The sequence below is a fragment of the Rosa chinensis genome, chromosome 7, assembly GCF_002994745.2.
Source record: "Rosa chinensis cultivar Old Blush chromosome 7, RchiOBHm-V2, whole genome shotgun sequence".
NCBI lineage: Eukaryota > Viridiplantae > Streptophyta > Magnoliopsida > Rosales > Rosaceae > Rosa > Rosa chinensis.
Window position 1 is genome coordinate 26,611,522 of NC_037094.1, and position 16,703 is coordinate 26,628,224.

The window sequence follows — 16,703 nt, forward strand, 5'->3', positions numbered from 1 at the left end:
TAATCTAAAAAATCATGAAATATCATACTTTTTTTACTATATTAAGGTTACAATTTAATATGATTAGTATATTCTAGTATATTAACATTTTGTAAATGACCATATTGATTACTTGTGTTAGTTATTGAGGAAATCTATAAAGATTTATTATTGTTCCCTTTAAATATATGCATATAAATAGGTTTTGTGTTATTTGAGCTCTCATTCACCAAACACCATGTTAATCAGGTATAAAATTATGAGTTGAACATTCAACCAAAACTATATCAGTAGTTTCTCCACAGTGGCAGAACTAAAAAGTTGTCATTAGAGGGGCCAAACAAACTAGCAATTACAAAGTTTTTCACCTGTGATGTTTTATATTAGAAAATAAATTGATTAATCATAACTCTTAGAACAAAAAAGAAAATTAACTAAAAAATGAGAGTAAAGCGATATGTTTTAAAAACATTAAATGCCATTGATTTTGAAATTGTAAATATTATGGTTTCTAACCTCATTTAATTACAATTTATTTAAGAAAAAAATTAAATTAGATAGTTTCTAACTTTATTAATCTTGTATTAAATTGGGAGGCCATGTATAGAAATTTGTACATAAATAGAATAATATAAGGAAAATATGAATATTTTTTTCTTCTTCTAATGCATAGATGGCTGTTTTGGTCATTTAACCTACCTACAAAATCTAATTTGAAATATAAAATAATAGGGATGTGTATTAAGTGATTAGGGGTGTGTATTTAAAATTTCTCCTTATGAAAATGAGAGAATGAACTTTTAAAATGCGCCTTAGAATTGTCAATTGTGTAAGGGTGCGGCCATTGCCACCCTACAATTTTCTTTGTTCACCCTACATGCTCATTACACCCTACATATTAATTTCAATTATTAAATTTACTTATCTAACCCATTTCTGTTTCCAGAAATATTCTTATATGACATATCTAAATAAATAAATAAATTAACGAAAATCTCTCATTTAATTTATACCAATAAAAAAACTAAAATATATTAAAGTTTCCTAATGAAATCATAATCTGATTTACTTCCTTTTTTTTTCTTTCAGTTTCAATGTTCTTCTAATTCAATCCATGTCAAAAGATTAGTAAGTTAACAACTATGAGCAATGAAGAAGAGATTGATGTTTTTTTTTTCGTGTTTTAAATTTATACTTGGGAAGTTCTATTCATACCTCCTAAAATGGTATTTAGACCTCCAACAATTTTTGGAAGTTTTTCAATCCAATTTTGCCCTTCTAAAAATGAACAAAATGGAAGATACAAAAAAATTAAATAAAATATGCACCTTCTCTTCTCCCTCCCTCATTCTCTTACAGCCATACGTGAGGATTATTGGGCAACTTTGATTAAGGTAGAATGTTAAAGATTGCAAAATGGAATAAAGAACAAAAAATATAGAGAAGAATAATCGAGAAAATAATGATCAAAAAGCAATTTCTAGTTTGGCTTAATTGCTCCACTTCATGGAGTCATTAATTGTTATCTTGGTCTCTTTTTATGGTTTTTTTGTTTTTTTTGTTGCTAGAGTAGACTATGTTGCTAGCCTGATTTGGGTTTAGGGAAACTGATTTTGATAATAGTTCTCTTGTGGTATTGTAAATTGCACGATTTATTAAGAAATAAAAGGAGGAGTATTCAAGCTTACAAGGTGAATGGTGTTAAGTCATGGCTATGAACTGAGTTTTAAGTGATGAAAAAAAGATATTACTAGTAGATTAGTATTGAAAAAAATTATGTGGATACAAAAAAAGGGCAAAATTGGAAGTTTTGTGTAAATTTTAGAATGGGAGGTCCAAATACCAATTTAGGAGGTATGAATAGAAGCTCCCTTTATACTTTCAGCTTTCACAAAACGTATTGCAAAGATTTTGATGAAATTAACACTAATAGTTATGTGAACTGAATAACGAATTAATGTTGAGGAGGCAAGAAAAAGACAAAAAAATAGTAATAAATTTTAATTTGGGTGGAGAAGATGAAGATTGATGTTATCCAATGAGAAATTAAGTAGTTTTTGTATGCAATTAATTAGTTATGTATTTCGTTTTCCCTGCAAATTTGTATTTTAGAAAATTAGTGTACTTATTAGTCATTTTGCAGTTGGGTAATAGTCTTTTAATAATTCAAATGTCTGTAGGATGAACTAAGAAAATTGTAGGGTGGCAATAGCCGCACCCTTGTGTAATTGTCAATTGATAATCAACTATTACTCAAACATTAATTGGCTAATGATAAAATTAATTAGTAATAAATATTATTTAACTAATCATAATTGGATACCAAATTTTAAATAATTTAGACCATTGGATATATTACTAATACAGTGATCTAAAATATTTAACAAAATATGTGTATGACAAAGAATTAAGTCAGTGGAAAAAAAGGTAACAACACCTTCTCACAATACTTTTTAGTCCCAATATCAGTTCACCTCTCTCTCTCTCTGTCCCACTTGACCAGCTAGTGGCAAAGGTATGTGTTTGCCCCACTCCAAACTCTTCAACTGATTGCATAAGCTTGTGTATTGTTGCCATGCTCCTTTCTTTCTGGGCAACTTCATTTAACTTCAGGTATAGTATTGAGTATTCCATGCTTATGTTTTGCATTACTGGACCAACACGCATATGTTTCACCTATTGGGTTTTTGGTAATGCAATTTTCTGAAAGATTTCTTCCTCATGGGACATCTCCAATCTCAAAAGAATTGTCACCACAGGGTTGTCTATTCCTGCTCATGGTCTATATGAGGCTCATTCCAACTAGTTAATATAATATTAAAAAGTGTCTTTTCAATTCCTAACTGTTTGCTTCCCTCTTTCCAGATATGTTAAGAACGTAATGTCCCCAGTTTCTGAGGCAGTTTAGAAGCTGAGAAGGAAAGAGAGAGAGAGAGCTTTGAGATTTCATATATATAATGCCAGTTCCACTTGCCCCATATCCAACACCTCCGGCACCTTATACACCACCTGCTACTGCTGCTACAAATGGTATTTCTCAAATCTCATAACTCCTTATTTGGCTTCAAAACAATGTCAATTTGTATTTTTGGTTAATTGGCTGCTGAGATAATGGACTTGAGTTTTCTTGGCATTGCACAAAATGTTACAAAATTTTATTTCTATTTTCCTCCCTTCTCTGTTTCTCTTTCCTTTTCTACAGTACTCGAACAAAAGTTCTTTTGCTGCAAAAGCCTTGTTCTACAGAAGCACTAAAGTTCATGGTAGTTCATCTGCAATGAAATTTGATTGCAGATATATAGGTTCAGACAGGATTGGTGCTGCGTGTTAGTTTTCTGAATTGCATCAAATCTTTGTGAAATGTTGTATGCAAAAGTGATTCATTACATTTACCTCCCACCTACCTACGAATAAAACTTTGTTGTAATTCTTTAGGTGCACAAAGCCAGCTCGTCTGCTCTGGATGCCGGAACCTTTTACTCTATCCAGTCGGAGCCACCTCAGTATGCTGTGCTGTTTGTAATGCAGTCACTGCTGTGCCACCTCCTGGTATCTCTTGTTCTTGTCTGTTAATCTAGATTACATTCTCATTTGTTGTTCAATTCAGTTTGATCTATTTTTGGACCATAAATTCAGAAAGTCTAAGCTGAATCACCATTTATGTGTGATGCTGAATTATAGGCACAGAAATGGCACAGCTGGTCTGTGGCGGCTGCCACACCTTACTCATGTATATACGTGGAGCAACAAGCGTACAATGTTCTTGCTGTCACACTGTCAATCTAGCCTTAGAAGGTATTGAGTCGTTAATCCACAGTTAAATCGCTTTGTTAATTATGTTTTTTCGCTTCCCTCCTTCAGTAGTCAAAAAAATTCTCTTCCCCAGTAACTAAACTATTGAAATCAAATGTGTTTCATTGACAGCAAATCAGGTGGCACATGTGAATTGTGGGAACTGCAGGATGCTACTAATGTACCAATATGGGGCAAGATCTGTGAAATGTGCGGTTTGCAATTTTGTGACATCCGTTGGGGTGAGTACAGAATAATCAATGTTAGTGAAGTAATGAGTTTCTGTTATTGATTTGCACATCACTTAAATATGTTCAAAAATTGCTTTTTTCATAGTGCATTACATCCAAATACATGTGAGCTTATAGCTATATATTAGTTACATAGTGTATATACAGAAAATCATGAGGTTCCTCACTGATTGATGTGGTGTTGACTGCTCTCTCAGGTCTCGACGAGCACTACTGAACAGAAATTCACCAACTAAAGTTATCATACACCTAAAGCTGGCAAGTACAGATGCTACAACTTAGGTTTGCATCTTACAGTATCCCTAGTTTCCATGATTGCATCTCTAAGTGATAGCAGATCAATCTCTTGCTATTCACATGTATAGAGTTGATTTTTCCCTTGCGTGATCGATGGTCTTATGAATAATGTAGTAATGTAAGATTGGATGTATGAGAAGAATTCTACAAGCTATGATGAAGATTATGAGTGCATTGGATAAGGATAAAGTTCATTTTTCCTTCTACTTTGACAAGTCTAACTTTTATCTTGAATACTTTCTGATGTTGAATTGTCAATTTTCGTCTAGAAATAATTGGTTAGCAGTCACCCTTCAAAAAAAAAAATTGGTTAGCAGTCAATTAAGAAGCCCACAAATTGATCCAAGAAAATAACGATTGGGACCAGGAGATATTTTCTCAAGAGTAATTTTGAGGGTCTCTTGGATTGAGAAAGGGAAAAAGGAATCTCTTAAATAAGACAATTGTTCTTGTTAAATCATACATGGATAAAAAAAATTTCCAATGGAGAACCAGAATGAAACTATGGCAGAATTAGAAGAATTCTTAGCACGTTTATTAACATATTTGTGGATGAAATGCATTTGTTTTCCAAGTAATAACTAGACCATCATTATGAAAAGAGGAAATGAGAACAAATCAAAGTTAGCCGGTTGATGAGTTGGACCATGTACCTACTTAGCCATTAGCTAGGTATGAGGTTTCGCTAGCCAAATGTCTTTTCTTCATCGAAACCGCGCGTCCACCCTTGAGGTCATTCTTTAAGAATCATTCTTACAAATCTCATCGCAAATTGTTTGGTTATCAAAATTGTGCATACAAAAATAATCTTAAATTAAAGTGAAATGAAGAGAGCATCCTTGAAGGAGTCTCTACTAAATGAGCGATTTCGATCATTGAACTACACTGTTCTAGTCTAGCCACGTTGTCAACCAGCTATGCCCTACTTTTCATACAATCCCCTAAACTACTTGGAAATTTTCCTCAACTACTCATCTCGCCCCCGGATTGCTCTCCTTAGTCTCCTGCTGATTTCATTTTTGCCTCTCTTCAATCAAGTCTGTACTTTTGTCGGTAAAAACAGTCCCAATGTATCTGAACTCACCTCGTGGGATCCTGCAAGCAACATATATAGTGGATTAGTGGTGGTGGGGGAGACCTCCATCAACAATGCATTGCAAATTATGATCTTGTCTTAGCTTAGCCCCACTGCCACGCTTTTCCAATTTCCCCCATATATCAACATCCTCCTCCTCATTTGGTAAACTCTGTATTATAAATCTGGCACCGTTGAATCTTCTATTACTGTACGTTAGAAATAATTCAGAGGGAATGAATGAATGAATGAGGCTAGTCTCATCGCGCTTGCGGAATACCAAATTATGATTGAGACAGTTTATTTTAGGGTTAAATACTGTTTAGTTCATATATTTTGTCTCTCTCATTATTTCAGTCTCTGACATTCTAATTTAATCTAAAAAATCTCTGATCTCACAATTTTCCTCTAATAGGTCCCTTCCGCGTCATATTAGGAGTTGGCCTTGGGTGAAATGTCCAATATACCCCTCTGTTATTTTTTTTCCTTTTTTTCCTTTTTAATTTCTTTTTTTCCTATTTAATTTTTTTTTTCTTTTTCCTTTTTAATTTTTTTTCCTTTTTCCTTTTTAATTTCTGTTTTCCTTTTTTCCTTTTTAATTTCTTTTTTTCCTTTTTCCTTTTTTCTTTTTCCTTTTTAATGACCATCATATCTTGCTGCATCAGTAGCGCCACGTCGGCGAACCAATCCAGATCGACCCGAAACCCCAATTATTGTTCTCCACGCCGGCGGCCATTTTTTTTTTTTCCATCACTATTCTTCTTCTTCACTTCTGGTTTTGGTCAACTTGGCCATCAAAAACCACCATTTCAACCAGACCTAAAATCCAAATCACCATTTTGAGCAAGACCCAAAAACCTCATGGTCTGAAAAAATGGTAGTTTTCAGTGAAAATTTTTCAAATTGAGGCCTGATGTGGAGAGAGAAAGTGGGATTTGAGTGGGAGAGAGAGAAGTAGGCTGTGAAAACAAGAGGCGAGTGGTTGAGCGGCAAAAAATAAATTAAAAATGAAAAAGAAAAAAGAAAAAAAAAGAAATTAAAAAGGAAAAAGAAAAAAAAGAAATTAAAAAGGAAAAAGAAAAAAAAAGAAAAAAAGAAATTAAAAAGGAAAAAAGGAAAAAGAAATAACAGAGGGGTATATTGGACATTTCACCCAAGGCCAACTCCTAATTTGACGCGGAAGGGACCTATTGGAGGGAAATTGTGAGGTCAGAGAGTTTTTAGATTAAATTAGAATGTCAGAGACTGAAACGATGAGACAGACAAAGTATAGGGACTAAACAATATTTAACCCTTTATTTTAATATCACTAGCTAGATGATGAACCATACATTTATTTGACATTGGATGATTAACTAGATGATTTTATATAATTATTGATCTAGAAAATGATCCGTTTTGGTATGAAACTATATTGCATTATGAGAATGAGCAGTGGCGGATCTAGGATTCGAAAATAGGGAGGGCTACATAATTTTTTTTAGTACAATTATGCACAAGTGTGGGAATGCAAGAGTGGGGAGATGAGAACTTGAGAGTTTAAGTGTTCAAAGATTGAATTTAGTCAGGAATTTAGGCATTTTTGGGAAGAAGAAGAAGACGAAGAATGAGAATTTGTTATGGATGGAGAATGAGAGAGTCAAAGAGGAGTTTGACTTTGATAATTCGGGAGTTCGGGTGGGTTTCGTTAAACAAATATATATATAAACAAAAAATATACATCATATATATAGGTTTTTTTTTCAACCCAAAAGTTTGGGGAGGGCTTGAGTCCTCCCCACCCCATACCTAGATCTGCCCCTGAGAATGAGTCGAAGTAACGTACTGAAAGAGAAACATTGCTAACTCTCTTCTGTATTGCATTCTTCATGTTCCATTTATACAAGCTCACATAAGTCATATTTCAGGTCTTTCATCCTGAAAATGTGCGAGACTGTAACTGAGACATGCATTAGCTTTAGCTAAAGCTGGAGATCGTGAATTTGAATTCATACATTTGCAACTTTCCGATAGAAGTTGAATTCAACGTGTTGATCTCTAGTGGTGGAGAAACATCCACATATGACCCATTTCCTAACAAATCATGAACCTCTAAAACTTATTATATCGTATTGTGCTATTGTTTTTGGATTGGTTGCTTTAAGTTTTATATATAGAATCACATAGATATTGATTCTATTCTAATGTTAGTTGAGTATTGCATAGTAGGACAGTGCGATATTATTCAAATTCCTGTGTATGAGTAGCTGTTTTTAACCACTCGAGCTATTGGACTAAAGCTTGGAAGGATAGGAATTTTACAAATCAAGTTTGATTACACTGGAGATTAGTGATTAACCCACACTCTTTAGAAAATAAAATTATTTCACCTAAGCAACAAAAGAAAAAAAAATCAAATGCAAAAAAAAAAAAAAAAAAAAAAAAAATAATAATAATAATAAAAACACACACACACACTCTAAGTCTCAATATCAACAATTGAGTTACAACTACTAATTTTAGGTGAATTCTCAGAAACTCCTACTTACAAAGGAAAATCTTACATCACTAAACCAAATAATATTGAATGAGCTTAATGTTGGTTATATTTATTTTTAAAAAAAATTATGAATAGCATTTTAGCATTAAACTAAATTTCGTGAACTTGTTTAAAAGTGTGATCTTACAATTGGAAATTCTACACCATATAGTTTTAGATCCATAAATCAAGCATTGGTTTGGTTCTTAAATATCTTCCCAAACCTCTATTTTTGTCGGCATCATATGTAGAAGACAAGATCGGCACTTTTGATCATTGTTAAAGACATCAACTTCAGCTCTCAAATTCTGCTAGGTAGAATCCAAACAAGTTGGAGCTTTTCTATCCTGCATATATCTCTATTCAAAACGTCCTAATTCTGCTGTAACCTTCTTCAAAGCCAAATCTAATGGAACAGCTTGAAATAGTTAAGCTCCCATGCGCCTTTTTATTCGATGGAAACTCTCTCTTTTCACAATATTATAGTTTGGAAGCTAATCTTGATGCATAAATTGCTTGGTGCTGTCCAAATCCAGCCACTGCCTCTATTCCAAAAACCCTCAGATTTGATTCCTCTCTCTTTTAAGTTTTAACCCCCAAGTCATTTTCACTAGCGTTGTTACGTAATATCGAAAAGGCACATTCGTCTATGCTGATTGCTGCTGTTGATGACTAGATACCATCCCATCAAAGGACAGCAAGTTATCTGCTCAGACTAATCTGGTCCCAGGACCCCAATGTGTACGTCTGAGGTTCACTATGAATGTCTGCTACTGTTAGTACCATCTACGAGCAAGTTCGATGGTGCACATTGTTTTAGAGTTAGAAAATACAGGAAAATTTACTATGTTGTTCAGTGTTGAATGCCATAAGAAGCGTCGGACTAGGAGTTAACCAAACAATCAGTCGGCCGGTCCATAATCATTCATAATGGGTGTGGTTCAACGAGGTAGAACAACATGAAAATCCAAACCAAAATTGAATCTAGCATATTGCGGAAACATCCAAGATCTTATATATAGTTGTTATGCACAGCTCAGAACTCTGATTCAAAGTCTCAATACTCTTAATAAGTAAGATATCAACTAATTTCAAAGATCAGTAATTATTGGATTGGTGATACCCTAATCACAACCAATTTCAAAAATTTGAAGACAACATTATCTGGATCGGTGATATTATTGGGTATATGTCACACCAGCAAAGGCTACCATCGCTTAATTAGTATCTAAGGGTTAGCTATTGCTACTTAACACCAATCATTTGTGTCTTTAAACCCAATACACACCATTCTGAATGGTGTTTTTAAGCCACATTTGTGGTAGTGTAAGAACAGCATTTCCAAAATTTAAGGATGAATATGCAGACAAGCAGAACATCTACAAGAACCAAACCAGTCTCTACCCTTAGATGTGATCAGTAATTCTGGCAGAAAACGTTTCCCATTAAGTTACTGATAATTATTTAAGTCGAGATGGAATGTTCCACCCAGGTTTACAAGAAAAACAAATTAGTTTTACCGCAATGCATGACAGGGATATAGTAAGAATAACAATGTACTTCAATTCAATTACAAATGGTAAAAGATGAAACAAACATATGACAAGGATAGCAAACTAACCTTGACTTGTCTGACATTAGCTACCCAAGCACATGAGTGATAATGATACCTTTGAGTTGGGCCAAAATGATCTGAAGGAGACATTCATAATTTAACAGCAAAAGCTAGTATGATTACTTAATGTTTCTGACAGTTAACACAGCAAACAAAAGCAATAAAGAAAGAAATGGACCACTGTAATAATTCAGAAACGTCAATATATCATTAACATGATCACCGGACTTAAACTCAGAATGTACAATGTGCGATAACTCTTAACTGTTTGAGCCAGATTTTGACAGCTTCAGAAAGATATTGTCAGTAAAGATTCCAAAAATCCGAAAGAATCATCAATCTCGACAAAACAAGACTTAAAAGGGTAAGATCAGTAATGTATCAATCCAGATCATAAGAGAAATATAAGTAAAAGTATTTCAGTTGATGCCAGCAGATCCCAAAATATCTTAATTTGAGTTCATACTGTAGAAAGAAAAGGACCTGAAGGACTAGAATATTTATGTTCTGGATATCACAGAGTTGCTAGAAATATCATTTTGGGCATAAGAAGGGGAGGCTCTGGTTGAAGTAAAATGAAGCAAAGACTCACAAACATTGATTAGACCTATCAGTCAAAGCTCTAATACAAGATTACAAGATATTTGCCTTGTATTGTTAGAATATGTGTTCAGCCACCTGCTTCCGGAACTGATAGTGGAGAAGTGCTGGTTCGGTCATTTCTTGTTCATCAAGAACAGTTTCTCCATGGTGCATTCCTAGGTTGTGGGTCGTAAGTGTGAGAAACTTGAGAACACAAGGGTGTATTGGATCTAGTTTGTGAGGGTGAACCGTGAATTTTTCATTCCTCTCTCGCAGACATAGGCAAGTTTGCTAAACATATCTGTTTTTGCTCAATGCCTGGATATTTAGATCTCCTTCGTATTAACATGGGAAACAAAAAGTTGGCGATATAGAATCTAGATGGACTGATGGGAGTGTTCGAGCCAAGATGGATACAGGATAAGTAGAGGAAGTGAGAGTGTTACGTCTTCAACCCTAATCCATTTAGATAGGCATTGCCTCCAGATCCCATTAGGAGCAAGTCTTCCATTGATCAATCATAACAAGGTCAAATCCCAATAAATATGGGATTGGGTAAAATCTCCTAAAAAAAATCTTAACCATTTCCCTATTGTGTTCTTTTCAACTCCTCGTATCGCCATGTTAAGTTTCTAGTGAGCATTACTAGCTCTTCTCTTTCCTCATTGTGACCTTTTCAACTAGAAACTTCAGAATACCAAGACAATTCGACCTTTAGACTGCTCAAAACTTTCATCGGTCACTCAAGTTTCCCTTTCTTGTTCATATATCATTTCAAATCCTTTTAAGATAACATTGCTCAACACCAACCCATCACTCAAACGAATCAAGCACCTATTATCAAAAGGAACAACCAAAACACCCCATAACTATTGTCAACCATCGTAATGCATTTATTTAGTTTCCCTTGTAGACACCCAAGCTGCTCATCCCAACAACTAAACATGTCTTGCCTTATATTGCTACAAAACATAACATATGCCAAACAATGAACGCCTCTTTGGTAACTCAATGATTCACAAATTCAAAAACCGAGTCCTATCTGTAACCGAAACAATCATATCATTACTCTCTTTTAAACTACATTTTATACAACAGCTCAATGGACGACTTATTCATACACCAGAAGGATGTTTTAACGGTCATCCACCAATCCAATGTTGTCCCAACCTAACCATCCGTGGTCCCAACTCTCTAACAACAAGCTCACACAAATGATACATATATAACTTTAGTGCTAAATTTCCAACAGTTTGTTATCAAAGCTCAACAATCTTGTTATGAGATCCAAAAGATAGCCATTCAACCAGTCAGGAAATATACAAGTCCAATGAAGTTGAGACCATTTAGTACGAATAACTGGAGGGGCTCAAATATAAATCAAGGCTTAACAATCTTGTTATGAGGTCCAACAGATAGCCATTCAAACAGTAAGGAAATATACAAGTCCAATGAAGTTAAGACCATTTAGTATGAAAAACTGGACAGGCTCAAATATAAACTAGGACTCACAACTTGCTTGCCATGGTACAATCTCACACTCTGCTAGATTTCCCTTTCATCATTTTCTTGACAGTTTCACTCTAGCCCTTAAACTTTAGAGACATATGTTGTAGCCAATAATAATACAGCCCTGCCAGTAACAAGTAGCAACCAACAAAGCAAAGACATATAGCAAACAAGCCATCCAAGCAGATTGATTTGCTCACATAATTTGTTTTGCTCATCAACAAAACTACTAGTGCCATGATATTCCTAGTTTCTCCATTTTAGGTTGACTTGGTGCAATGCAGAGTTAAACAGTGCTCATTTCTAAAATAACTGCTACTGGTAGATTGGCATTGGCTAAACAACCTTGACAATTCAAATATAGTTAAAACAATTTGTCCAATCCACTAGCCAACCAACACGGATGTACACTCAGAGTAAAGAAAAATTTAGGGCAAGGGATACAACATACAGATGTCATATTTTACTCAGTAGATCCTATCTCCAAAATCAAGTATTCTACATTGCTTATTCATCACCCAATGCCAACTCCAATGCATAATCATCTCTTTCCTGCAGCATAAACAACATTGTACACATAAGATAACGACAAAGGAAGGCTTTTTTAGCACTACCATTGCTATATGGTACTTTCAGAGTATTAACAACTCACAATTGGACCCCGTGCAAAATATCTCCCGAATTGAAGCCAGTATACCTGGAAGTACCATAAATGTCAGCATTCTGTGATTTTGATAAATGGAAAGACAATTAGAACTAAAATAAATATAAATAGAGAGAGAGAGCTAATTTCGGTGGGTAAGGACTTGAGGGTCAGTCAATTGCTAGAGCAAACATTTGTGGGAATCAGGACGGTGCACAATGCTATCAGATACCAAGAAATGCCATAAAAGAAAACATACGACTGATTCTGTCAATAGAGGGTATGAGAAATTCCAGGATTAAATATTCAGAGGACACATAAATGACTCAACAGGCTCACACTAGAGGCAGAACAAACTCAGGTCAGATGCTATTTAACATCCCAATGAAATGCATTTTAATTTTATTCTTTTTATTCAAGTCCTGAAAGTGAATGGTAGATCTCTGCACATTACCTCATCCTCATCTTGTGTTTCTACTTCAAGATCAGATGATGGAAAACCCACACAAAGAAGTGCGTATCCCTGTATTTCAGGCAAAATTATAACACGTCATTCAGTTTAAAACATTTAACGCATAATGTCTCATTACCAATTTCCAAAATATTTCAAATAATCATCAGTTATGTTCTGAACTCGCCTGTGAGAACCAGGCACAAGAATTCATCGATTTTAGGGGATGGATTGAGACCCCGTAATTTTCCCAATTCTTTCCTACTATATGGATTTATTTGTTCAACATTTGCTATATCAACTGAGGCAGACAAGTAAAGAAACCAGTAGGCATTGCGAAATTCATACTAAACCTCAAAAAAAAATACATGCCTTTGATTTCAATTCAGCAGATATCCCTAGTGCCTGAGGCTGGTTAAGTTTTCCAGACTTCACACGTACAGCACAACTAGTACAACAACCTGCCAAGTATAATCAAATCAAATCAAATTCTAATACACCCCAGAAAAACAGAGGCCTAATACAAAACCACTCCTATTCTTTTTTCTTCTTTTGAGAAGAAAACCACTCAAATTCAAACAGGAACTTAAAAAACCATACATCACTCTATTATAGCCTACGATTTTCAATCCACCGAAACACATTACTACTCAGAAATGAAATGAATCAATACCGTGCCGGCAAGCGAATGGAAGAGTGATGTTCTGTGCCTCAGCAGTGTGCAATATGTACTGATCCTGAAAATTTTACCATAATTTACTAGGCAATACTGAAATTTTAGCAGCAAATGAAGAACAAACAGGTTTTTTTTTTTTTTTTTTTTTACCTCTGGGACGAAGAACTCGTGGACCACGCCGCGTTGTCTGTCGTGGACGGTGACTTTGTGCGTCGGGACTGAAGCAGAGTCGCTACTCGTCCGGTCGTTCACTTCTACGGGCATTTGGAGCTCCGACGACGTCGTATTGCGGCGCCATTTTGTTGTATTGGAGTGGCGAACGGTGGTGCTGGTCGGCCAAGTGATTCGGCGGCGGAGCGTGGGCTTCCGGTACAGAGGAATGCAGGGGTTGCAGGGAATGGCGTGGTCCATCGGATTTTCGCTCTCCAATTCTGGTGGCCGGGTTTGCCGCGTTGGAAATGGAGGGAGAAGAAGATAATGAAAACGGGTGGTGATGCAGTGCCTGCGTCTGTACCGGCTCAACCATGTGGATGAGATACCGGGACCGTTGGATTGCTTATCTGTCTGATATACCCCGTCACTCCTAAGGAGAGGATCCTCTCCTAAGCTATTCCCCTCCTAACCTACCTAAGTTTTCTATTAGATTTTGACACGTGGCTATAGTAAATCTAATGGTCCATATTCTACAACAATGTCAATTTTTCTTTTCTATTTTTTTTCTGTCCTCCATTCTCATCTTCCTTCACGCCTGAGAGAAGACTTCTCTCTCCAGTTCTTCTCCTCCTCCTCCTCCTCCTCCTTCCTTCTCTATATGAGTAACCTTACACAATACAAATCTAGCCTAGCCAATATGACAAAAACAGTCTCCAATAAACACTACAAAATCATAACCCAGACAATTGTTGAAATCCAAACAAATCAATTCAGATCATGGTAGATGGTTCTTTGAACCTTACAAAATATATCTTAGTAAATCCTCATCCTTAACAATGAACTTTGGTAGGGAAGATTTTTGACGAAGACAAATTTTGGCAGAAAGGTTTCCTCATCAACTACCCAAATTTTACTAAATCCCATGAATTATATTCAAATTTAGCAATACCCATTCAGCTCAAACCCAGATTCCTCATTTTTTACTCCTCTTAATCAGTGAGCATGAACCTATCATGGAAGCCAAAAGATGATGGATTTTCTGTTCTGAGAATAGATGGAATTGAAAATTTGAAGCATAAAAAAATTGCATTCCATGAGAGGGAGACAAGATCTGGAAATTGACAAAGAAGAAACAGCCTTGAGAGAGAGAGAGAGAGAGTGAGAGGGTTGTCAGACCAAAAAAAAAAAAAGAGGGAGAGGGTTGGGTGGTTGTGGTGGGTTTGATTTAAAAAAGAAAAAAGAAAAATAAGTACATTTTTATGAAAATCAATATAAGCCGTTGGATTTAGTTTTACACACATATTGCTTTGTCATCGAAAGCTGAGGCAGGTTATGAGGGAAATAGATTAGGAGAGGATCCTCCTCCGTCACTCCTATGGTAGTTTCACTACTACAACAGAATTTTTGTGAATCTTTACACCATCGTGACTTTTGTTACTTTTTCGGGAGTTTCTATTCAAACCTCTCAATTTATTATCGAGACTTCCCATAACTTTTGTAAAATTTTATTTTCAACTTTGTCCCGTCCATGAGTCACCTTCAGAGAAGAGGATAATCTCAATTTTCCGGAATTGCAGAGATCATGAGAAAATCTCGTTCCACTTAACTATAAGCCAAAGAGATTCATCAACATGCATGCAAAGCTTTGCTTTTGTTCAACCTAAGCTCTTCATAATCAGCAATGTGTAGCTTCCATAAACATTGAAACTTGTTGTCAAATCTGAGATTGAAGTATGACCCCAGCAGCTCAATTAATTGGCTGGATGATCTTCAGATGGAAGGAAAACATGCTATACTTAAATTGATTTACATGTTCTATGAAATTATATAGAATTCTGGGATCAAGATATTATTATAATCCGCATTTAGTTTTATTTTCATTAATCAAGTTAATATTTATACATGTATCTATATATATATATATATATATATATATATATATATATATTGAAAGAAATGTATCTAGCTCTATATATATGTCTACATAATTTTATACTTGATATAATGCAAATGTTCATGATTGTGAATATGTGATTTACATTGAAATGTTTATCATTGAGAAATACTGTGAATGACATAATAAATGTTTACCTTTCAAATATGTGTTATACATATTGAAATTCATTATGTTACTTGATCTTCTATATGATTTTCTGATATTATATGTTGCCAAAGTGGCTATAAACATGAAATTCCTTAAGAATCAGATAGATCATGATAACACTGTAAACTAGATAAATTAAGTTTCACATACCTGATGCTGTCAAAATGGCTTAGTATACAAGAGACTATCTGTTTTGTCTATTTTACACCAACAACATCATGAAACTTAAAACTAAATTGATATTTGTTTCCAAAGAAATCCATATCAAACATTTGGTTTTCATGATTGTGCATATGCAGAACATTGATCATTTGGATATCATTAAAGATCAGTATGCCACAAAGGCTGTCAGAATCTTGAATATGATTGAGTTTCTTTTTTCTGTTCATATGACTTTAGTTTAAATGAATGTTCAATTTATGAATTTTCATTTATTTTGGGACTTGAAAACGATTCTGGTATTCAGATAAACTAGAATGTTTTAATGAATTTACTTCATATGCAGCTATGCACTTTCCTATGAGCATTAGTCATATTCAATTTTTGAATGGCTCAAACTTCAAGAAGTGGAAATGTGGCATTGAGCTGAATTTGGGAGTTTTGGATTATGATCATGTGCTGAAGGAGGATCCACCTGAGGAATTGACACCAACTATAAGCAGGGGAAACTTAGGGCACTGAACATGTCTGTTGAGGATCCATTCCTGGTTTACATGATATTGTATTCACTGCCAAAGGAATATGATCATTTGAAGACATTTTACAAAACTCAGAAAGAAAGGTGGAGTGTGAATGAACTAATCTCATTTTGTGTGGAGGTTGAGGAAGAAATTCTGAAAAAGGGAAAGGATGTATCAGTTAACCTGATTAATAAGCCACAACACAAGAAGAAGTTTGGGAACAAGAATCACAAAGGGAGCACCTCCAAATTTGCTGTTAAGACTGACAACAACAAGGGTAAGTCCTCAAAACCTATTGGTGTGATAAAATGTTTCTATAAGAAACCAGGTCACTTTAAAAAAGATTGTGAGGGTTTCAAGGCTTGGTTGAATAAGAAA

At 34.9% G+C, this 16,703-nt stretch overlaps 2 protein-coding genes across 4 annotated transcripts; one reads left to right on the forward strand and one right to left on the reverse strand.

Annotated features, from left to right (window-relative positions):
- The first annotated feature begins 2,361 nt into the window (after positions 1-2,361).
- LOC112179479 (protein LOL1) lies at positions 2,362-4,525 on the forward strand. Of its 3 annotated transcripts, none has more exons than XM_024317896.2 (6): positions 2,362-2,494; positions 2,845-3,009; positions 3,415-3,528; positions 3,661-3,774; positions 3,904-4,013; positions 4,220-4,525. In XM_024317896.2, exons 2-6 carry the CDS (start codon positions 2,937-2,939, stop codon positions 4,256-4,258), a joined length of 450 nt encoding a protein of 149 aa, XP_024173664.1. In that variant the 5' UTR covers positions 2,362-2,494; positions 2,845-2,936; the 3' UTR covers positions 4,259-4,525. The 3 variants fall into 3 exon arrangements, with proteins under 3 accessions (XP_024173664.1, XP_024173663.1, XP_024173665.1); XM_024317895.2 differs by having other exon boundaries at positions 2,453-2,592; XM_024317897.2 differs by lacking the exon at positions 2,362-2,494 and adding an exon at positions 2,601-2,739.
- A 7,393-nt stretch (positions 4,526-11,918) lies between these two features.
- Positions 11,919-14,049, reverse strand: LOC112175351 (ferredoxin C 2, chloroplastic). Its single transcript, XM_024313026.2, has 6 exons — positions 13,539-14,049; positions 13,386-13,449; positions 13,085-13,173; positions 12,716-12,784; positions 12,271-12,315; positions 11,919-12,170 (listed from the first exon to the last, which is right to left on the reverse strand). Exons 1-6 carry the CDS (start codon positions 13,797-13,799, stop codon positions 12,126-12,128), a joined length of 573 nt encoding a protein of 190 aa, XP_024168794.1. The 5' UTR covers positions 13,800-14,049; the 3' UTR covers positions 11,919-12,125.
- Positions 14,050-16,703: the final 2,654 nt, after the last annotated feature.